We start from the raw sequence: 21,695 nt of genomic DNA, 5'->3' as shown, positions 1-21,695 counted from the left end.
GTGTTATATATACATTCCATTTTATTCTAATTTTAAATAAATAATCTATCTATTTATTTAAATTCAACTTGCGTTTTTTCTTTTTTTTTAATGATTTGTGTCATTATAACGGTGTTATACTGCACAAATACATGTTTTAGTTATTCCCACTTCTAGCCATGATTGCGCTGGTTCCATAGAGCTGCACGACTCATATATAACTATGAAATACAAGGCCACAGTGAGTCAAATGTAAAAAGAGCAAAAAAAATGCCCTGAAATGGGTAATTATGCATGACATATTAAAAATGAACATGCAACCCATAGAACACATAGACACATTTTAAGTTGCAATAGGAGAACATAAAAACATGCACCCTGGGCTGCTACACTAAAGTTACCCCTGCAAGCACAGAGATCAGACAACATTTCAATGAAATCAGTCATACATGTGTTGCCTTTGCAAACACACAATAGCTGTTGTAGAGAATAGCAGTGTGGCTGCTTGTGAATGGGACAATGGTAGGGAGGAAACGCCTCTGTGTGTGTGTGTGTGTGTGTGTGTGTGTGAGTGTGTGTGTGTGTGTGTGTGTGTGTTTGTGTGTGTGTGTGTGTGTGTGTGTGTGTGTGTGTGTGTGTGTGTGTGTGTGTTTGTGTGTGTGTGTGTGTGTGTGTGTGTGACCTTAGCAACTGTGGTAAACTGTCATCAGTCAGAGCAGTGGACACTGAAATACCTCCACCAGGACCTCCAGCGTCTTTGGGATATTTGACAACATTTTATCATCTCAGAAACTTGGAATCAATCTCTTTCTGATTTTCTTTTCTTGCTGGATTTTTTTATGTGCGGATTTATGATGGAGAATTAAAATGGTGAGGAAGAAAAAGCTGCTGGTGTTCGAGTAAGTACCACCCCTGTATTTGCTCTATGTTTGACTGTTTGACTGCTGACATAAATTCAATAAAATCACCATCATTATACTAAAACATTACAACAAGGATATTTTATGGTATCTATGGCACTTTATTTAAATATTTTGTATTTTATATCTACAGGATGGTGTATATTTAGGAGCATTGGGTGTTTTAGAGCATAACTACATGATGTATGATAAAAAAAAAAATGTATATATAAAAATAAACTCCAAACAGGGTCAAATTGTGTTTTCATGTTTGAGTTTTGGTTTGGTAAAATAATATGAGCCTTTTTATTCTGCATGGCTCCAGCGTCATACATTAATGATGAGATAATTGCTCTCCTGGGCAGATATAGATTTCATTCCATCCATGTGCAATTTAGATCCAAACTCTTCTCTCTGTGGAATAAACATAAAATCCTGAAATGTAATTATTATCCCAGGTGATCCACAGTAATTTGCTTGTTGTAAAAGTGATTCAAATCCACATTTTTATGGGTGATTATTTCAGTGTGAAGTAACCTGGGCTCAAACTATTTTTCTGTCAGCTTCCCCATTGTGTTGATGCTATTGTGGCAGCACAGGTGACACAACAGCTCATGTGTGTATTGTCTGTGTGTGTATGTATGGGTGTCCTTTACATTGTACCATCCTATCTAGCATTCTCTTTCTCTGGGAATTTAGTTATTTTGCCTTTTGACACAAGAATGTATCTTATTTTATATAGAAAATATATTTTCTCAATTCTCAGATTCACATTAACTGATGTTAGTGGGTTAAAATGGGATGTTTGTGTTTTCTTTTCCTTATAGAATTTGTGGAAGCATGATGTGGGATGGATAAACAACAACAAAACTCTATTGTAAGTTGACTGAAAGGCTGTTTAGTACGACCTGTGTGTGTTTTTATGATGTGGATATGTTGCCTTATGATGAGTATTAACGACCCTATTAACCTCCGAAAAGGGAAATGTGTGTATCAGCCATTCAAAAAGGTCCTTTTACAGCTATAGTCTCCATTAATTGTAATATGTGTATGTTTTTGACAAATAATCCAGCAACTCTTGGGAAAACAAAGACCTGATAGAAAAAATATTTCCATTCATTTTATTGGTCATGGCTTATCATATTACATCAGATGTAGATCAGAACTGTAATATGAGACCATTTCGGTTTTTAAAGAGTGTAACTTTCAAAATACCAACTGTTAAAAGATTCTAAATATCTTTAGTTAATAAACAAATGTCTTTTTTTTAAACAATAAACATTTCCACGGTGCATGCCTTTCATGAAAGCAATTAATATGTATGTATAGTGATATACTGTGTGTGTGTGTGTGTGTGTGTGTGTGTGTGTGTTTGTCCCTCTCTGTGTGCAGATGGCCTCTAATGACCCTGACCTTCCTGACCTCTCTGGTGACCCCCAGCCTGGCGACCTCATTGAGATCTTCAGACCAGCCTATCAGCACTGGGCGCTCTACCTGGGTGATGGTTACATCATCAACCTCACTCCTGTTGGTCAGTAGGAAAGCTCAGAGAGAGCTCCGAGACTTTAACCAGCTGAGACAAGTTTAACAAAAGTCCTTGTGTAGGACTTGGTGCTTCGGGATCATATGAGCTAAACTAAAGGTTCCAAATAGTGAATGTAATAACTAACTAACTAACTAAATTTGTGTAAAATAAGCAGTTTTCAAGGATTTTAAACAGCTTGTTTGTGCTGTTTCTGATCTGAAATTTTTTTTATTTAGTTTTATTCGCACAATGCTGAGGTATAAGTGTATTTTTTTTTTTTAAATCAGTGCAGTGGCTCACTGGTTGCAGCGGACTGGGGTTCGAATCCAGCCTGAGGTTTTCTTTGCTGCTTGTCTTCTCCTCTGTCTCCTCCTTCCATTCTTTCTAATGAAAAACGCCACAAAAAAACTAAAAGAAAAAGTTGTCTTAGACCCTTTAAAATCAAAAAGGCCTTTCAACCTCCTGTGGGATTTGGGACCCCTCAGGTGGGGAACCAGAGATCTAAATCACTGAAAGTTTTTCTCCATCACAGGTTCTTTCTCCTGTAGTGGATCTCAGTTTCATCTGGTTTGTTGTTGTTGTTGAGTCCTTTTTAGGGCAATAACACTGGTCCAGTTTTGATTGAATCCTTCATGATCATGATACATTCTGTCCTCTCCAGATGAGAACCAGGCAGCCGCCATGTCCAGTGTGAAGTCCGTCTTCAGCCGGAAGGCAGTGGTGCGCATGCAGCTGCTGAAGGAGGTGGTGGGAAGCGACTCGTACCGTGTCAACAACAAGTACGACCACAACCACACACCCCTGGCCATCTCTGAAATCATTCAGCGAGCTCAAAACCTCATTGGCCAGGAGGTGTCTTACGACCTGCTGGGGAGCAACTGCGAGCACTTTGTTACCCTTCTGCGCTACGGGGAGGGGGTGTCCGAGCAGGTCTCTCACTGTTTATTTTGTCTCTGTCTCATGTGCCATCAGGGCAAAATACTCACTTATCACTACCACAGTGACTGATGACACGTAGAACAGAACAGGATATTTAAAAGACATTATCTTTCAAGTAAACCTCACCATAAAATAAATCCAACATTTACTTCATAATGGCCTGTGTTACTTCCTGGACTCCAGACTGTTTCTATATTCAGATTTCGGCTCTGTGACTGTGTGAGAAAGTTTGTGTAATGTAAAGTAATAGTCAACACATTGGCATAAAATCAGCTTCCATACTCACCCCCTAGCTTTGAATAGTGGCTAAGGATGTTGTACTTCTACCACATAGAATGTTTTATTAAATCAATTAAGTTTCCTCCAAAAACCTTTGCTGTTCATTGTTATTCTCACTGTGTTACAAACACTTGTAATTCGACAGAGGCACAGTTCCTGTTCTTTACTATCTTTAGGTTAACCGCAATCCTCAGTCCACCTCCTCTTGTCCTCCTTGTCTCCTCAGGCTACACGGGCCATTGGGGCCATCAGTTTGGTGACAGCAGCAGCCAGTGCCTTCTCTGTCCTGGGACTAATCAACACACGATCCAGAAACAGGCCTTTCTGACAGCTGTGTTCTTCACTGAAGGGTGTTGTCTCCCAACATTCATGCGGCTGTAACTAATAAAGCAAAAATAAAATCCAAATAAAGAATTAATAAAATGTAAATGACTGTGTTACTTGTTCAGCAACTGGCCTCCTATTTTTTATAGAAATTCCTCTTGCTCATCTTTAACAAATTCTTTAATCTAAACTAATTTATGTAAGTTTATACTCAACAGATCATCAGTTAAGGAATGTGAATTCGTATTTACTTTATGTAGCCAAATGGCATAAAATTGCAGCCTGATGCATTTGCTCAGCCACCCTGTAAGCAAAACTGTATCTGATTTTCTTTATTCCACTACATATTTTTTAATTGACACTTGCTGAATCTGTGAGAATTGGTACTGTTAATTTGGGCACATATCAATTCAAGTCATAATAACTTGATCAATAAATAGATAAAATCACAATGGGAAATGTTGATTATAAAAATACAACAAAAAGGATTTTTTTTTTTTTTACTTGAAAATTTGCATTTGTGTATGTGGTATTTAGCAAAAAGAAAAATTAAATTTATAAGAAAATATGCATCATCATCCTTCTTTTTGTGATCAAAACAGCCAAGTATGACATCTTTATAATGCAAAGTAATACCAGTGAAAATATTTCTGTTAACAAAGGACAAAACCACATTCCACCTCAATCAATCAAACTTACTTTATTCATCCCCGAGGGGGAATTCAGTTGTCAACTTTAAACTTATGTAACAGCACTTTCGTGGGGTAAAATCTATGTAACAGTTTAAATGACACTTTCTTAGTTACATTAGTTAAAATAAACGTTTGGGGTAGGGACCAGACTTGTGGTTTGCATTCTACAGTACAGACAGCAGGTGGCAGCAACGTCCCATCAACAACCAATCAGAAGAAGAAGAATGAATGACGTACTTTGTGACGTTGAACGTCTGCGCCGGGTCAGCCACACGTGTTGTTTTCATGGAAGATTGAGTGCTTTAAGTGTGATATTTCTGCATTGAAGTAAAGTCTAAAAATACAGCAACAAAGATGGGGAAGAAACTCAAAGTTGGAAAAACCAGAAAGGATAAATTCTACCATCTGGCCAAAGAGACAGGTAAGCTACTACTCCTAGAAAAGATAGCAAACTCGAGACTGTAGGCATTGAAGTAGATATTAGCATTAGCAGCTAACTCGCTAACCATTAATACATGTGTGCTGGTTGGGCATTTCAGAGTGTCAGCTGTCTGATAACATCGTGTTTGGTCTTTTTCAGGCTATCGCTCTCGTTCATCCTTCAAACTTATCCAGCTGAACCGTAAATTTCAGTTTCTACAGAAAGCCAGAGCTCTGGTGGACCTGTGTGCGGCTCCTGGAGGATGGTGAGCTGCCTGTCAACACACCAACAGACGCTAATTATTTGTCCAGAAAACATGTCGAGGGGTTAAAGCAGGGAGACCCAAACTGTAGAGACACAGAGACACAAACTCAATCTCGTGTGGGGATACTGGTTTATTCAATCCTGCCAAACAAGTAAACAATCAGAAAATCTCTTTATGGTGTGATAGTTCAACCCACATATTTGTATCCATTATGAAACTTGCAGCATGGTAGAAGCAGTAAATTCTAGTATTCCCAGACTGAGAAATTCTTAGTCTATACACAAGTTCTATATGGGATATTTGTGTGTCTATTGTGCTTCTTGTTAGTATTGGTGGTTACAATATTAGAACTTCAATTCTATTACAATACCACACGTTTAAAACGATTAAACATATACATTGGATGCTATCTAAATAACTAAGGTTGTAAATAATTACATATCTACAGATTTAAAACCAATGCAGCCTCAGTTTAAACGGGCAACAAAGCCAACTGCTACTCAACCTGTACTACCATTTGTATTGTATCAACATTTAAAATTGTGATATCCTTTGTTGTTACCTTACAACTCATTACAAAGTGTGTTTGTATAGCCTTCAGGAGTGGGCTGTGTCTTCAAGGTTTTTTTTGTGACCTCACAGATGTCTCCTTTCTGTCTGCATGTTTGCCTGGGACAAAATTTGACAAAAATAAAGTTTAAATTTAATATTTTATCATACTGAGCAGACAGTATTCATATGTTGGATCATGTAAATACCTTTAAAGATTCAGCCTGCTCCTAAATAACAGATAAACTTGAAGGGTTTATGAAGGAATGCAATGTGTCCATATCTTGGAGTAATGTATGGAGTGTGGAGGAGGGCACAGGCTATGGGTTTGTATGCTCTGCTGAAGGAGACAGATGTTGTTAGCACAAAGAAGTCACTCATGGTTCAAAACCTCCTTGCAGGTTGCAGGTGGCGTCCAAGTTCATGCCTGTATCCAGTCTCATCATTGGTGAGTGTGCTGCCTTCAATATTATCTCATGATACAATATTCAGCCTCTCCTTAGGCTTTTAATAAAACATTTTATGGTCTTTGCTCGGTTTCAGTTTTTCAATTGTAGTCTAATTTTCATTAGTGAGATACTGTGAAAAAGGTTTTTGAAAAGTGCTTCTTCTCCTCAGGTGTTGACCTGGTGCCCATCAAGCCCATCCCCAATGTGGTGGCGCTGCAAGAAGACATCACCACTGACAAATGCAGACAGGTGAGGAAGCTGCTGCAGAGTTTAGTGCATCATTGAAGAATAATTCCCATCAGTGTCTTGGCTGCATTTATAGAATAACACAATTAGAAGCCCTGAAAAAAAACAACACTGATAAAGAAGGACAGCTGCACTGTTTACTGAGCATCAGATTTCCCTAAACAAGAGGATAGTTCCTAACGTGAAGGGTTCCTCAGGGTGCAGGAAATCCCTAAACACTGGTTCTAATTCTAATGTGGCCTTTTTAAGGTTTGAAATGTGTCTGCAAGTAAATTTTCCTAAAAGTCAATGTGACACATTTTGAAATATGACACTTGTTTTCATTTAATTTGTCTCCCATCTGTAGAATGCTCTAATAAAACAATTTCACAATTACATCTAATTTAATGTAATGAAATGAAAAAAATCTGTATTTTATATACACACTGTATGTACTGTATATACTTATGTAATTTACCACAGCTGTGAGGTGCTGGAAACACTTGAAAAGTGATTGGATTTGACATGAAAAGGTGTAGAAATGCTAAATGTGGATTATTTAAATGAGATGCTCTCTGTCACATAAACAGGCTTTACGGAAGGAACTGCAAACTTGGAAGGTTGATGTCGTGTTAAACGACGGAGCCCCGAATGTGGGTGCCAACTGGCAACATGATGCCTTTTCACAGGGTAGGTAACACTACAGTAATTGAAAATGTCTTACCTTCGTTTCCTTTAGCATATCGGATCGTATTTGAACTTAATGTCCCAGAATCTCACTTTGTTTTCTGCTTCACCTTCAGCTCATTTGACCCTCATGGCTTTGAAGTTGGCCTGCGACTTTCTGACAAAAGGCGGCACTTTTGTCACCAAGGTCTTCCGCTCCAAAGACTACCAGCCGCTGCTCTGGATCTTCCAGCAGTTCTTCAAAAAGGTGCAGGCCACCAAGCCGCAGGCGTCTAGGAATGAGTCTGCTGAGATCTTTGTCATCTGTCAGGGTCAGTGGCAGCTGCGCATTACAGTCTGTGACGGGATGAAAAACTTATTTCTTAACCACTTCTGCAGATTACACATGAACCAAATGTGTCTTTTCCTCACCAGGTTTTCTGGCTCCAGATAAAATCGACAGTAAGTTCTTCGACCCCAAACATGCGTTCAAAGAGGTGGAGGTCCAGGCCAAAACTGTGCGGGATCTCATTCCTGTCAAGAAGCCAAAGGCATGTATGATACAATATGATAGGAAACTAGATGATTATGGTTAACAGATCAGATTCAATTCAACTATTTTGTCACAAGAACTAAGAACTGACATTCCTGTGATTTTCTTGTAATTACCTGAATAGCTGTGAAAACATGATTTTCTATACTGTTATGAAGTTTTTGCCTACAAGTACTTTAAGGTTTACTTTAGAATAAACAGCCCAAAATTTGACTCCGAATATTGCATTCTTTACTGACAAAGCCGTGGCTCTTTTTGTTCCAGGCGGAGGGATACAATGAGGGCGATCTGACACTCTACCACAGTTTCACAGTGACATCTTTCCTAAAAGCTGACAACGCCATCGACTTCCTAAACAAAGCCAGCGCGGTAAGATCTCTGTAATAGTGAAACTTGTCAAAGGTGGATGCTGGAGATGTGCACATTTTCTGCAATTTCGTAAAAAATCTAGTTGGATATAAATTGCAGCTGTAGAGGAAAGATGCAAGTGAGCTCTCTGCTTCTCCCTCGTCCTCAGGAGCATCTCTTCAAGTCTTAGTCTTAGCCCTGAGTCTGCAAATAAGCACCGATATATCCAGAGCATCCACCTAAAAACCTTTTTTGGACCCAGTTTATTGGAAATTAAATTATACTGTATACAATTTAAACCTACTGACCTCCTTTTGAGAGAAGAGGATTAAAAAAAGCTAAGAAATAGCCTTCCTGTGTTTCCTTTCTCACACTGTCTTTATCATTCAGATCACCTTTGATGATGCAGACCTGCAGTCTCACCCGGCCACCAGTAATGAGATAAAGGAGTGTTGTCGTGACATTAAAGTGTTGGGACGCAAAGAGCTCCGGTAAGTCTGTCTTTCAAAGCTGCTTTTCTCCCCCCCAAGAAATAGAGAAGTGTTCGTGATTCAATAACTGGTAAATGTTCTTATTTCCTGCAGTTTGCTGCTGAACTGGAGGTCCAAGCTGAGGAGGTTCCTGACCAAAAAACTGAAGTCAGAGGCCAAACCGTGTGACCCAGATATCAAGTAAAGTCTTTATATCACATTTATGAAAAGACGGCAATATATTATCATGAGCCAGAGTGTGTCATTGCAGAGTAAAAAAAATCCTCTTTGCTTTGTTTTTAGCTTAAGTTCTGATGAAGAAAAGGGTGATTCAGATGAAGAACCAGACAAGAAGAAGAAGAAGGAGGAGGTGGAGGAGGAGAACGAGGAAGATGACGACGAGAAAGAGGAGGAAGAAATGGATAAGAAGTTGGCAGAACTGAAAGCTGAGGAGGTGGCTGATCTCAAACGGTAAGTTGTCCATGATGACCGTTTTCGTTTCTACACAGGATTTAAATTCTTTCTGTAATTTTCTGCAAATGTTTTCTTGTACTAAGATGCTACAGACCCTTTGATAGACCTCTTTATCATCCTGTTAAGCTCTTGCCCCTTGATGTGGTTTCTAGTGGAAATGTATGAAATTGTTACATGTGGTTTTTAGATTTCTGAAGTGAACAGAGTTTGTGTGACTTTCATGCTCCATCAGGAAGAAGAGGAAGCTGCTGAAGGAGCGGAGGAAGCAGAGGGAGAGGGTGGAGCTGAAGATGGACCTGCCTGGCGTCTCCATCGCAGATTCCAGCGACTCATCCATGTTCTCGCTCAGCACCATCAAGAAGCAAAAGGTGAAGATGCACACACACACACACACACACACACGCAAATGCAAACCTCAGTCTTGTGTTTGTTTGGCAATTCTCTCCATGTAGACTTAATTATTTTTTCACTTAACGTTGTTGATATAACTTTGTTGTTTTAGCTATTTTTAAGTGGTTCAAACTATATAATATATATTCACTGACACATTATTCACATTAAAAACTGAACCGGACATAGTAATAATACTAAAAAAAGAAACATACAATCAAAAAGATGGTCTTAAATAAATCAAAAGACGAGACAAAAATGAATGTAGATGTGTGCATCTTTCCATTTATGTCACAAAATTCAGTGGGCTTTAGTCCTTTAGTGGGGAACTTCATTTCTAATGTCTCCTGCCAGTAGTCCAGTGGCCATTTAGAGATTTTAATGTTGGGAGGAGCTGAACAAATAACGTTTTCGTCACTTTATCCTAATGTCCCCATTGCTGTTTTCATGTTGGGATTCACGTCTCTCCCTCAGGCTCTGGCTGATATATCAAAGGGGGACATGCAGCTGGCGGACACCCTGGTAGAAGAAGACGATGACCTCCATCTGTCTGAGGAAGAGGAGGACGAAGCAGATGAAATTTCTCTGGCCTCTGATTTAGACGACGACGACATGGAAGAGGTGGAGCAGAGACAGAAAGCGCTTGAAAAGAAAGCGCCAAAGAAGAAGTAAGTGAAGTAACACTGCATGAAATTAATTTCCAAGCTTTAAAATGCTTTTCTGCTCTTATAGAAAACACTTAATATGCCATACAGTATAACATAGTTTTGATTTTTGCTTAATTCTGTTCTCCAGAGTAAAGTTCGCTGAGGAAGAGGAGGAGGATGAAGGGCAGGATAGTGGCCTGCTGGTGGAACTGGAGGGAAAGGATGAGAAGAAGGAACGAGAGACCAACCTGTGGTTCAGCAAGGTTTGTCCAGTTGTGTTCCCTTAATATAATGTTCATGTTCTCAGTTACACAGACTGATGTTATACACCGCTGCTGTCCTTTTGCTCTGTAGGGGATCTTCTCTGAGATCAACCTGGAAGGAGACGCAGAGAGCGAACTGCAGCAGACCGAGTGGCTTCAGAACAGACAAACAGGTTAGGAGAAGAAACGGACATTAAACTGGTTAAAAATATCACTTTTTGAAGGAGAAGAGTTTACCTAAATCTGATGAAATGATGACAATTTGGATGTCTTTTAGTGAAAGGCAAGAAGAGGAAAGCTGAAGAGGAGGAGGAGGAGGTGGTGGTGGTGGAGAAGGCTGCTCCACCGGAGGAGGAAGAGGCGGGACCTTCAAAGGAAGCTGAAGAGAGTGACAGCGACTCGGATGACAGCAGCGACGATGAGAAGTAAAGACTCATTTACTGGCTGTCTGTGCTGTTTTCTGTTCAAAAGGTTATTTGATGCATCCAACTGGATTCACGCTGTTAACAAATAAATATTTTCGCTTGTTCCAGAGAAATCACCAAGATGAAGCAGGCCGTTAAAGGGGCTGGTGGGATGTCAGGAGATGCCAATGGCGATGACTTCAAGGTTGTTCCTGTAGAAAGCACCAGTGAGTATCAGAAACCTTTTATCTGTCAGATTAGCTGGTGACCTGGACCTACACAAATCCTAACTTTTAGGAAGTGCTGACACAAGACAAACGGAGCATCCTGTATGTGTTTTTTAAAAGTTGGAGTAATAATATGTCATCAAAATGAACTCAAAAGCATTAACAAACTTAGAAAACCTCTCAGTGCTTTTACAAGCAGCCAGTGAGAAGTTCACCTTAGTGTTTTTGTGTAACTGTGGTTTCTGTGCTGCTCAGGTAAGAAGGCCAGGATCCTGGATGCAGAGGGTTTGGCCCTGGGCTGCCAGATTGCTACATCTAAGAAGAGAGCCAGGGACCTGGTGGACGGCTCCTTCCACAGGTGTGTGTGTGTGTGTGTTTGAGTGTGTTGTATTTCAATGTGTGCACACTCTCCAACCAGTTCAAATGGTCTCCCAAATATAGTTTAAAGCTGGTGATATTCTATATTTTCTTGGTGACAACCAATTCAATAGAACAATCAAAATCAACAGTGTGTTGGTTTGACCTACAAGTACTGGCTGTTTTGCCAAAGCCTGATGAAATTCTTAAAAACACATAAATGAGCCACACAGTCACTCTGGGTGACATTCGTTACGATGAACATGAGCACTGTAGTTGATTTTAACTCAATCCTGTATACAAAGTCCTGCTGTCGTAAAACTCTCATGCACCACATGTTATGTGCAGCAATTAAAATATACTGTATATTTATGAACTTTTTGTTTTTAAATGTATATGAATTTGAATTATATGAATTTATATGAAAATAATGTGATTTCAAATCAGCGACCAAGTTGCGGTTGCAGTAATGCCGATGTCTACATCATCCTTCACCGTACTTGCATTATTACACTGTAAAACGAGTTACTAATTGTGATTGTGTTCTCCTGCAGGTTTGCGAGCTCTGACGAGCAGTGGGAGTTACCAGAGTGGTTCCTAACCGACGAACAGAAACACCGAAAGAAACCGGTGCCAGTCACAAAGGAGATGGTGGAGGAGTACAAACAAAAATGGAAGGAGATCGATGCCCGACCCATCAAACGAGTTGCTGAGGCCAAAGCCAGGAAGAAGAGGAGGGTAAGCTGGGGGAGAAAGTACAACAATGGGACTGTTGGTGTTAAAAGTTCAAGATGAAAAAGAGGCTTTTAACTGGATCATGATTGACGTCATTACATCTGCGAGATCTGTCTAGACCCAGATCTCCTAAGTTGTTATTTTCTCTGTGATGTTTCCAGATGCTGAAGAAGATGGAGCAGGCTAAGAAGAAAGCAGAGGCAGTTGTCAACACAGTGGACATCTCTGAGAGGGAGAAGATGGCTCAGCTGAAGAGGTATGACGTCAAGAAAAAGACTCGATGAAATTCTAGCTTTGCTTCATACTGAATGTGATACTGAACATCATTTTATAATTTTGTTATTCTGTCAGTATCTACAAGAAAGCAGGCCTGGGGAAGGAGAAGAGAGAAGTAACATACGTAGTGAGCAAAAAGGGAGCAGGCAAGAAGGTGAGACGGCCCGCCGGCATCAAGGGAGCCTTCAAAGTGGTGGACGGTCGCATGAAGAAAGACATGCGGGGCATGCAGAGGAAAGAACAACACTCTAAGGGAGGAAAAGGAAAAGGCGGCAAAGGAAGAGGAGGGCCGGCAAAGGGTGGCAGAGGAGGGATGAAGGGTGGTAAAGGGCGTAAAGGAAGATAGATTTGAACCCGTAGCACTCACAGTGTCGCCTTTCTAATAATTAAATATTGCCTGCTCTCATGTTGCAGGTGAGCATTTATGGAGCCTGCCACGGTTTGAGCTCTTGTATCATGTACAGAGGCCAAAATGAGTTTTGGTCATTTACATGGGAGCCCTCTTTTTATCATCCCTTGCTGACGTCACTGAAATGCCTTCAGATATGTTCCGTGGTTATTTAAATGCAGCTGTTCTGTACATGTCTTTCTGAAGATGACTGTCTTGAACTCTGTGAACGGAGTGGTTTCACTGAACTGTAAATGTCAGAAAATCTAGCTCAAAATAACAACAAATGTGTTCTCCGGTGATGTTGCTAATAATGTAAATATTATATAAACATTTTTGCAATAAAACTTTTGTTGAATCCTAAATAGCGTTCCTGTGATTGGGGGGGGTATGGGTTTGTTTTTAAAAACCTTAGATTATTTTGATCATTCATGATCATTCTATATCTGGAAAAGAACAGAAGCTGGTATTACAACATACACGGAGAGTGACTTCATTCTCTGCTTTTGTGTTGTAACATATCACATTATCTGGCAGTGTATCGAGTATCAGAATTAATTCAAGTATCATGATAAACATTTTAATGTACAGTGTGATTCCTCTATCTTCTCAGCTATATCTTTACATAGCAAATAATTGTTTACTGCTATATTAATGTTCAAAACAGCATATAGTTTGTTACTATCACTGGCCATGGCATGGCTCACCTTGAGTGCCTATAATGGCAACAGTAATCCTTTAAAAAATCATAAAGGATATTTTTTCTGAAGCCTTGCTGGTCAGTTATTTCAGATATTCTACAATAAAGCAGAGAACTGTATTCGTCCATAATAGAACAAAAAAATAGAAAAACTGAATTTTATATTTCAGCGACTAGAAAAAAAAATATTGATAAAAAATGATAATATATATAATGAATAAATTATATATATATTCTTTTTTTAAATTATTATTATTATTTTTTATCGGTTGTACTGTAAAGCAAGAACTGCCTATCGGTGGCAATTTCTGTTAAAAAACAAAACAACTATATTACCCTTGATCCTTTGCGATGCACATACGTTGCGTGCGTCAGGGTCGTGTCGTAAAGCGTTTGGTTGTGCCGTAACTTGTGATTGTCACAATATGCGGATGTGTTTGTGTTATTTACAGTGGAAAATATTTCATATTTAGCGTGTTATCGTAGCCTACACGTAAAGTGTTTCTAAAGCAAAGTTTGTGTCTGTGGGTTTGAAGTTAGTTAGTAGTTAGCTACTATTAGCTTGTTGAGTTGGCGTTTTTCACTTAACTTTATTTGAATTGAAGTTAGCTAGGCACCTGTACTTGCTTTGACTATCCTGAAAGTCTTGCTGCATGTTAGCTGGCTGGCTATCTGGACAGTTAGTCGGGGATGTACCCTCCTCTCTCCGCCAGGATGCTCCTCATAGTCCTGGTATGTAGCCTGTCTCTGGCTGCCACCGGTCAGGAGGAGGACAACGACTGGATAGACCCTTATGATATGCTCAACTATGATGCAAGCACCAAAACGATGAGGAAACCGACAGAGGTTGGTGAAGTTGGATACACTGACTAAGTTAGATTTGCTAAAGTAGCCCTGAATGCTCTGAAGCTTTGTTCATATCTCTGTTTTGACGTGTGTGTGTGTGTGTGTGTGTGTGTGTGTGTGTGTGTGTGACTTGCAGCCAGCAACCCAACATTATGACAAAGTGCCAACCAAGAGAAGAGAGTACCAGGACCCCAACCAGGTGGAGCAGACGTCCTGTAGCATGCAAGTAGCAGACCAGCAGAGACAGGTTGGTGGTTATAGGGCATTAGCATTTGTTAGTTCTTCTGAACAAACATATTACAGGAATTCAGAGTATGTAGAAGCTAGTTATACCACAACACACATTGTTCTCTGCAGATAATGGCAATCCTCTACATCTTTAATGACGGTCAAATTCAAATAGTAATCGCTAAGATATAAAGTCAATTCACAAGTCCTGGATGAATTCAATCTTTAATTTAAAGTCAAGCATAAATTTGCACGAGCTGTGGTCATGAACCGCTTGCTACCATGCTAAATTTCAACCTTCTAGGGTGAAAAGCTATAGAACAACTGGTTTGCAGGTAATAAAAAGAAAAGAGTATAAAGGGGAGAAAAAAACAACAATGGTAAAAAAAACAACAACATAAGAGAATTACATATTTAATTATTCTCAGATTCACATAGTAATCAGAAAGTTATAAAGAGAATTCAATAGTCAATCAGTCAAGAAACATCAGATAAAGCATAAAAGGTAAAATTATGAATAAGATTAAAACAGTATTTGTTTTTTTATAACATTATTTTACAGTGTTTCGGTGATTTTCACTGCAAACATTTACCACCCTATGGAAGACATTTTTCTGTTTGAGAACTAGAAAAAATGACAACATTTCACAAAATGGCAAAAATTAAAAAAACAATAAAATTTATCTGGAGATCAAAATTCTTCATCTTTCAGCAAGAAAGTACAAGTTCACATCCTCTTGAAAATGAAAAACTGTCCTTCTGGTCATCCTTTAGCAAGACACTGAATCTCTACATGGGAATGAGACATTAGACAACCTGCCTCCATTGAATCAGTCAGGCATCACATATTATTGTGCTGTGCGTTCCTTAGATTGAAGAACTGAAGAAGAAAATCACGGCCACCTTACAGCAGCCATCATGCAATCCAGTGTTCAAGCGATTCCTCACCAGACTCCTGAAGGAAATCCAGAGAGCTGGTTTGGTACGTTGTCATCTCACATGTATTATGTGGTGAATACTCATCAAAAATGCATATAAAAGAGTATTTCTTGCAATCATCATATGGCCTACCTGTCCCCTTTTGTCCCCAGCCAAGTGACTCCACAGACGTCTTCTATGATGCCAAAATCAAACTGTCCACACAATCCATGACAGAGATTCAGGCACTTCTGGAGGGTGAAGACAGCTGGAGAACAGGAGCTCTGGACACTGCCATCAGTCAGATTCTGGTAGATCTCAGACCGCATGACTACGAGGCCTGGAAGTGGCGTTTTGAAGACTCCTTTGGCGTGGAGCTTGACACAGTATTTAAAGTAAGCTCATTTATTCATCTGAAATCTTTGTTTATGAGGCTTCAAGATACTTCAGTCATGTGCGACCTAAAAAATAGTTTTAAAAATCGTAGTGTGCTCTGAAATCTTTTTTGTATGTGTCTTAAAAGAATACTTGACACCCAAAGTTACTCACCTGGTGTTACCTTGAATTTTTGAAGGAAACTTTATTTTTCTTGCAGGCAGCCATTAATGACTTGTGAGTAAGTCAAAGGAAGTTGTGCTTCAATTAGGACTACTTTTTCCACGTCAGGGCCAACAAATCTGTGCTCTTAATTCACTTTTTCTTCAATGCGGTATTTCAAAATTTCCCTTCAAAATTCACTTAAGCTTTAATTTGGCTATGGCTAATGTTTCCAATAAAAAAAAATTCTGTTTAACTGTTGAGTTTTTAATATATCCAGCCAGCTGAAGTGTCCGACTCTTTTGTGTGCTTTTGTGTCACAAGTGGTTGTTCAATCTCATGCAACCAGTCAGTTGTTCTGTGTGTTTGTGTTTCAGATAGGGCTCTGTGTTCTGGTCCTCGTGGCCATCATATGCACTGAGTTGTGGTCAACTGTGTCCTGGTTCGTGCAGTTCTGGAGACTCTTTGCCATCTCCTTCTTCATCAGTTTTATCTGGAACTGGCTCTATCTTTACAAGGTGACGTTCTGTTGGTCTTGTTCAGCTTTCATTGAGTGTTTTTGATTTTCAGACAAATAAGTCTGTAATACTTTTTACATTTTTTTATCAGACTGCCTTTGCTGATCACCAAAGAAACCTAGCAAAGATAGATGACTATGAGAAATGCACTGGAATGAAGAAAATCGACTGGAGTGATAGCTTGAAAGGTGAGCTGATTATAAATATGAAGATTATATATAAACTCCTGGATTAATTGTAGCCACTTCAATCTTTCTATTAAATTCAAAATGAATCGTAAATAGACTAGCTGCGACCTGGACCCCCTTGATAGGCCTGCCTTATTTCAGCAGCCTGGGGTGAAAGTTATGGCCGTCAAAGGGTGGGGGATTTTTTGTGGACAAACCAACAGAAAGTGAGCTATAGAGCAACTGGTTTGCGGCTGTTTAAGAAAAAAAAAGAGAAGAACAATGAAGGGAAAAACAAGTGATGCATGTACATAGATTATACTTGTAGTAACAGGAAAGAGCTTTTATTCTTAGTGTGGAAAAATGTTTAGACAGGTTATTAAAATACACAATAAATAGTCTCCATAACTTGGAGAAACCATCAGTTACTCCCCTAAGAGAGAATTAAAAAAAATTCCAAGCTTAGAAAAAAACATCACAAACCAATTGACTCTACTACTGACAGTGATGGTAAACCTTTGATGAAAGATGTTTTCACTGAACTCTATTTGGTTGCCTTCTCAGCTTTACTGTCTTTGATTGATTTTCTGCAGAGTGGTACAGGAGCACTTGGACTCTTCAAGACGACCCTTGTAAAAAATACTATGAAATCCTCTTGGTCAACCCCATTCTGTTGGTTCCTCCAACTAAGGTAGGTCACTATGATGGCATTGACATCATTAATAGTTTCCAGTGCCCATACAGGCTATATTAGGTTGCTGTTACTCTTTTACTAACTTTTGTTTTAAGACATCAAAACATAAAAGTGACACAGTGTTGCATTTATTGAAGAAATGAATTGAAGCATTTCACTCTTATTATATAAATGCGTTCCGATTCAGCATCAGGAGCTGAAAAAAAATCAGTTCTGAATATCTGTATGGGTGTGAAAATGGAGCACACAAAGTTATATTCTAAACATTCCTCTTTTTTTAGGCAATTGCAGTTACCTTCACAACTTTCATCACAGAGCCGCTAAAGCACATTGGGCAGGGGATCAGTGAGTTTCTTGTAGCCCTGCTCAAAGATCTACCATTTACCCTGCAGCTCCCAGTTCTCCTCACTATCGTGCTCGCCATTGTGGTAAGTACGCTGGAGAAATTACATTGAAGCTCATGCAATTAAATAAAATCAGATTTTTTTTCATAATCACGGTATTTTTGTTTATCTCTTTTACAGGTATGCATGTACGGAAGTGTGCATGCAGCCTTCCGGTACGGCATCGCTGCACCTTTCCAACGCCCACAGAGGGATCCACCTCCTCCACAGCTGGAGCAGCCGCAGCCTCGCCTCCAGCAAATCGAGGATCGTGACCACTTAGCAGGCGGGGACGCACCACAACAGGCTCCAAGGCACCGAGACAATGATGCAAGATTACAAAGGAACCAGGTTCATCAGAGGCGTCACAACAGGCCGAGGCAAGAGCCGGCCGTGGTGGTTGTGGAGACGCTCCGCAATGCAGAGCCTCGTTCATACAGCGAGGATGAGATGGATAGTCAGCAGCGTGAGGCGGAGCAGAGGCTCTCCTCTGAGTCAGATTCAGAAAATCAGCAGGAGGTACAAGAGCAGCAAGCAGGAGAGAATGCTAGCAGTGTTGCTGCAAACACAACACCAAAAAAAACTAAACCCACTGATTCCAAATTATCTCCATCAAAATCTAAACCTGTGGAAGTCAATAAGAAGCTTTCTCAAGATAAACTCCGCAAAGATGGAGCAGCACCGATATCTCCGCATGCAGGACGGCCACCCTCACAAACTGACGTTCAGGTGAGTTCTTTTTAAAAATGCATGAAAACCTAATTAAATTTAGCTCTGAAATATCCAACTTTAGACATCCAATAGTGCTTCTTAATTGTGCTTTAACATTTAAAGTCTACTGTTTGTTAGGCTTTAATGCTTCAGCTGTGCAAATGCACTGATGGGATGATGACAATTCACATGCTGCATAAAGCGGTAAATACATGTTAAATAACTAGATCACAACTACATCACAACATGTTCATGTTTCATGTTTTTACTTTTTGTGTAGATGGTAAATGTCAAACATGTCTCGTGCTTGTGAATGTGCATTTTTTGAGCCAGTAACCCGTGGATCCGTTTTGGAACCTGTTGGTTATCAGTCTGGCAATGATTTAGCCTCCGCCCAGTGTTTTTCAGGTTCTGGTGTAGCCAGCAGATAACTGTCTAACGGATATACAGGCATTACTTTCTCTTTCATGCTTTGCCATCCAATTTTTGCTAAATCGACGTCAGACGATAGCCTATGGATTCCAAGATTTACATTTCGATCAGTGTGTTCTTCAAAGCCTGCTCAAACATGATTGGTCAATAGAACTCGCAAGATTATCTGTGGACATATTTTATAGCTTTTCTATATTTTTTTTGACACAACTTTGAAGTTAGTCTCAAATATAATGATGCTAATTATAATTGCAGTGTTTTTCACTGGGATGCTATGGCATACTGCTGTGTGAACTTGATAAAATCTCTTGAAATTAACATTTTGATTACATTTTTTTTTAGCCTCCAAATTGTTCTTCTCTGTAACCAGAAATAGAACAGTTTTTTCTCTAGTCAAGTCGTGGTAATAAATGTGACTTTTGTAAATAACCAATATTTAGAATGTTACCTCAAAATGCTATCATTTTGTTAAAATAAACAAGAAAACAAGCAAATAACATATCTTTCTCATGTTTAATGAAACTCAATATCGGTTTAGACATTTTTGTGATTCCAGCCAGTAATATTTCCTAATTCCTAAATCAATGTAATTAATACTAATTTGACAAATAGTACAGTGGTTAATGTTTATTAGTTTAAATATCTCTAAATGTAACTATTGCATAGCTTTGTAGAATACTACAGGGTTGTGATCTGTTGCTTCTGAATAGCAGACTGAGGATTTTTAAATCAATATTTTGTGTTCATATGTTTATATATTGTTTTAAATTATTATTTATTTATTATTAAGTAGCCGTGTAATAAGCTGGATAATAGTACAGTGAGCATGTCATTATTGTGATGTAGGACCTCGATGTGAAGGGGTTTATTTTGACCTGCTCGTTGTACATTATCCCTCACATACACGGTCGCCTATAAATTTGGAATAAAATATTTTTTACCTCTTTTTATTAAATGATTGTGACAATGTGACTTATTATTCACAGATAAAGTGTATATCTTCTCAAAACTTTATAAATCAATCTCTTCCAAACATATTAAAATGAAAATGAAACCACAATCAACAGAGGATTGTGTCCGAAAACAAATTATTCCAACTTTATGGGTGACCCTGTATTATATGTATTATATTTGGTTTAACAATGCATTATTTAGTGCAATAAGACATTTTATTTGATAATGTAAGCATGTTTGTGTAATATGTTTCTAATGTAAACCCTCTCAATGCAGGACCTGCAGGCCTCAGGAGAAGACATGACCGCCGCGGTCTCTCGGCCGCCCGTAGAAACTGTCGGAGTTCCGGTTCAGGAGACATCTGTAGAGTAGGAGCTTCTACATCGATCAAAGCTGGAAGATTAACCTCATCAGTAATTGGTGCATTTCGCTCTACAGTGGAGGTGCCACGGAGAGTAAATATCCCCAACTAACAGACTCAGAGACCTTTTTTAAACAAGCCCAATGTGAATATGAATATGAAGCGCTGAATGAACCTTTTCCTGAGCAGAGTCAACAATACTGAATCTGCTCATTATTTCGTGATGATTTGTCGATGAAAATGTTCAATTTACTGCACAGCAGCCAGACTAAAACAGGTGACAAGGAAACAGGAAAAGGATACGTTAACAGTTTGAGTGTGTCCTACGTATGGGTAGGAATCAGGGTCTTACAAACTGTTTCACTGTAATGACAAAGAACTGTTGTTACAGTAACAAATAATGTGTTGAAATATAAATGGGGATTTTGTAATCTAAAAGGCATAAAAAGTATTTCTTAATTTTTTAAAGCTTTTTTTTCCAATAATTTTTTTTGTGATTATTAATGGTTTGTATATTGAGGGTTCGAAAGGGTGCCAAAGCAGAAAGGTTTCTGACAGCATGGTTGGGCTCAGTCCCATTTTGTAAATTCATAAATCGATATACACGACAAAATCAATTATCTAAAGTCTTAAAGTGGCTCAATGACACTTAATTAGCCAGCAAGATAAGCGATCTTCAGTGTTGCTCCCTAACAGGCATTTATGAATGATTTAATGGTATTTGTGTCCTGACAGGAGTATTTAGCAGAGCTTCAGACTCAGATTATGATGATGATGATGATGATGATGATGATGATGAACAGCAGATACAGACACCAGCACACACTTCTAGTGGCTCATGAGTGAGATGGATTATTTCTGTATGAGGCTAGATTTCTTTTTATTGTCACACAAAAGGATGTTGAAAATCTCAACCTGCTCCCAAAGAAATAAACTGAAAGCATTTATACTTAAATATGAAGCCATACTTAATGCTGCACCAGTAAATCTTCTAGCTCAGTGTTTTGCTTGTCAGGTCGGAACCATTACTGTTTTGGTTTACTCTTATTGCAGGAAGCTTTTTTGCAGAAAAAAAAGTTCAGCTCAGCACACTGTACACAACCTGCTCAGCTCCAAATGGCAGACAGACGCTGTTAGTGTGCAGCTGGTGAGCACAGTGGCTCATTCAGCAGCTAAAGAGCCAGATATTCCCCTCAGGAGTTGATAGAAACAGCTAAAAGGAGAGTAAATATTGCACTTGCATTCATGCTGGATGTAAAAAGGAAACTGTTTGCTAAAATGTAGTCAACTTTTTAAAGTGATGATATATCCATGTGGTGGGAAATACATGTTTGTTACAATAAATGTTTGGCTTTGTTGATCTACCTTATTCCGAGCAAAGCTGCAGCAGATATCATGAGTGTGCTGCTGTTGAATTCATGCAGAATAGATTTTTCTCTCGTGATCTTTTGCAACAGTCATCCATCACAACATCCCTATGAACACCAGGAAGACACAGCAGG

The 21,695-nt window shown here is 39.1% G+C and overlaps 3 protein-coding genes across 4 annotated transcripts; all 3 read left to right on the top strand.

Moving 5' to 3' along the window:
- The first annotated feature begins 751 nt into the window (after nucleotides 1-751).
- Nucleotides 752-3,949, top strand: plaat1 (phospholipase A and acyltransferase 1). The gene is made up of 5 exons (XM_059341734.1): nucleotides 752-878; nucleotides 1,706-1,755; nucleotides 2,271-2,409; nucleotides 3,065-3,333; nucleotides 3,848-3,949. Exons 2-5 carry the CDS (start codon nucleotides 1,729-1,731, stop codon nucleotides 3,947-3,949), a joined length of 537 nt encoding a protein of 178 aa, XP_059197717.1. The 5' UTR covers nucleotides 752-878; nucleotides 1,706-1,728.
- A 917-nt stretch (nucleotides 3,950-4,866) lies between these two features.
- Nucleotides 4,867-13,109, top strand: ftsj3 (FtsJ RNA 2'-O-methyltransferase 3). Its single transcript, XM_059341236.1, has 21 exons — nucleotides 4,867-5,058; nucleotides 5,218-5,323; nucleotides 6,274-6,320; nucleotides 6,491-6,570; nucleotides 7,137-7,236; nucleotides 7,350-7,544; nucleotides 7,648-7,763; nucleotides 8,030-8,134; nucleotides 8,504-8,604; nucleotides 8,698-8,784; nucleotides 8,887-9,054; nucleotides 9,290-9,425; nucleotides 9,922-10,115; nucleotides 10,243-10,357; nucleotides 10,449-10,530; nucleotides 10,635-10,782; nucleotides 10,891-10,988; nucleotides 11,244-11,346; nucleotides 11,900-12,083; nucleotides 12,242-12,336; nucleotides 12,432-13,109. The coding sequence occupies exons 1-21, from the start codon at nucleotides 4,992-4,994 to the stop codon at nucleotides 12,700-12,702; spliced, it is 2,598 nt and encodes an 865-aa protein (XP_059197219.1). The 5' UTR covers nucleotides 4,867-4,991; the 3' UTR covers nucleotides 12,703-13,109.
- A 732-nt stretch (nucleotides 13,110-13,841) lies between these two features.
- Nucleotides 13,842-21,539, top strand: clcc1 (chloride channel CLIC-like 1). Of its 2 annotated transcripts, XM_059342083.1 has the most exons (11): nucleotides 13,842-14,290; nucleotides 14,427-14,537; nucleotides 15,390-15,500; nucleotides 15,610-15,831; nucleotides 16,351-16,491; nucleotides 16,583-16,679; nucleotides 17,252-17,349; nucleotides 17,634-17,780; nucleotides 17,877-18,464; nucleotides 18,585-18,650; nucleotides 20,109-21,539. In XM_059342083.1, exons 1-11 carry the CDS (start codon nucleotides 14,135-14,137, stop codon nucleotides 20,202-20,204), a joined length of 1,833 nt encoding a protein of 610 aa, XP_059198066.1. In that variant the 5' UTR covers nucleotides 13,842-14,134; the 3' UTR covers nucleotides 20,205-21,539. The 2 variants fall into 2 exon arrangements, with proteins under 2 accessions (XP_059198066.1, XP_059198067.1); XM_059342084.1 differs by lacking the exon at nucleotides 18,585-18,650.
- The last annotated feature ends 156 nt before the right edge of the window (nucleotides 21,540-21,695 follow it).

This window comes from Centropristis striata, chromosome 9, assembly GCF_030273125.1.
Source record: "Centropristis striata isolate RG_2023a ecotype Rhode Island chromosome 9, C.striata_1.0, whole genome shotgun sequence".
In the NCBI taxonomy this organism is placed as follows: domain Eukaryota; kingdom Metazoa; phylum Chordata; class Actinopteri; order Perciformes; family Serranidae; genus Centropristis; species Centropristis striata.
The sequence above is the reverse complement of the archived record's forward strand: the minus strand, read 5'-3'. Positions and strand labels throughout refer to the sequence as shown.

What these genes read in the sequence shown, in the direction of transcription:
- plaat1 (XM_059341734.1), top strand. Translation starts at nt 1,729, where the DNA reads ATGGATAAACAACAACAAAACTCTATT. An exon ending in AACAACAACAAAACTCTATT is followed by an intron (nt 1,756 to 2,270) that starts GTAAGTTGACTG and finishes CTCTGTGTGCAG; the next exon opens with ATGGCCTCTAATGACCCTGA. An exon ending in CATCAACCTCACTCCTGTTG is followed by an intron (nt 2,410 to 3,064) that starts GTCAGTAGGAAA and finishes TGTCCTCTCCAG; the next exon opens with ATGAGAACCAGGCAGCCGCC.
- ftsj3 (XM_059341236.1), top strand. Translation starts at nt 4,992, where the DNA reads ATGGGGAAGAAACTCAAAGTTGGAAAAACCAGAAAGGATAAATTCTAC. An exon ending in ACATGATGCCTTTTCACAGG is followed by an intron (nt 7,237 to 7,349) that starts GTAGGTAACACT and finishes CTTCACCTTCAG; the next exon opens with CTCATTTGACCCTCATGGCT. An exon ending in GTGGACGGCTCCTTCCACAG is followed by an intron (nt 11,347 to 11,899) that starts GTGTGTGTGTGT and finishes GTTCTCCTGCAG; the next exon opens with GTTTGCGAGCTCTGACGAGC.
- clcc1 (XM_059342083.1), top strand. Translation starts at nt 14,135, where the DNA reads ATGTACCCTCCTCTCTCCGCCAGGATGCTCCTCATAGTCCTGGTATGT. An exon ending in TAGCAGACCAGCAGAGACAG is followed by an intron (nt 14,538 to 15,389) that starts GTTGGTGGTTAT and finishes TGCGTTCCTTAG; the next exon opens with ATTGAAGAACTGAAGAAGAA. An exon ending in CTATCGTGCTCGCCATTGTG is followed by an intron (nt 17,781 to 17,876) that starts GTAAGTACGCTG and finishes TCTCTTTTACAG; the next exon opens with GTATGCATGTACGGAAGTGT.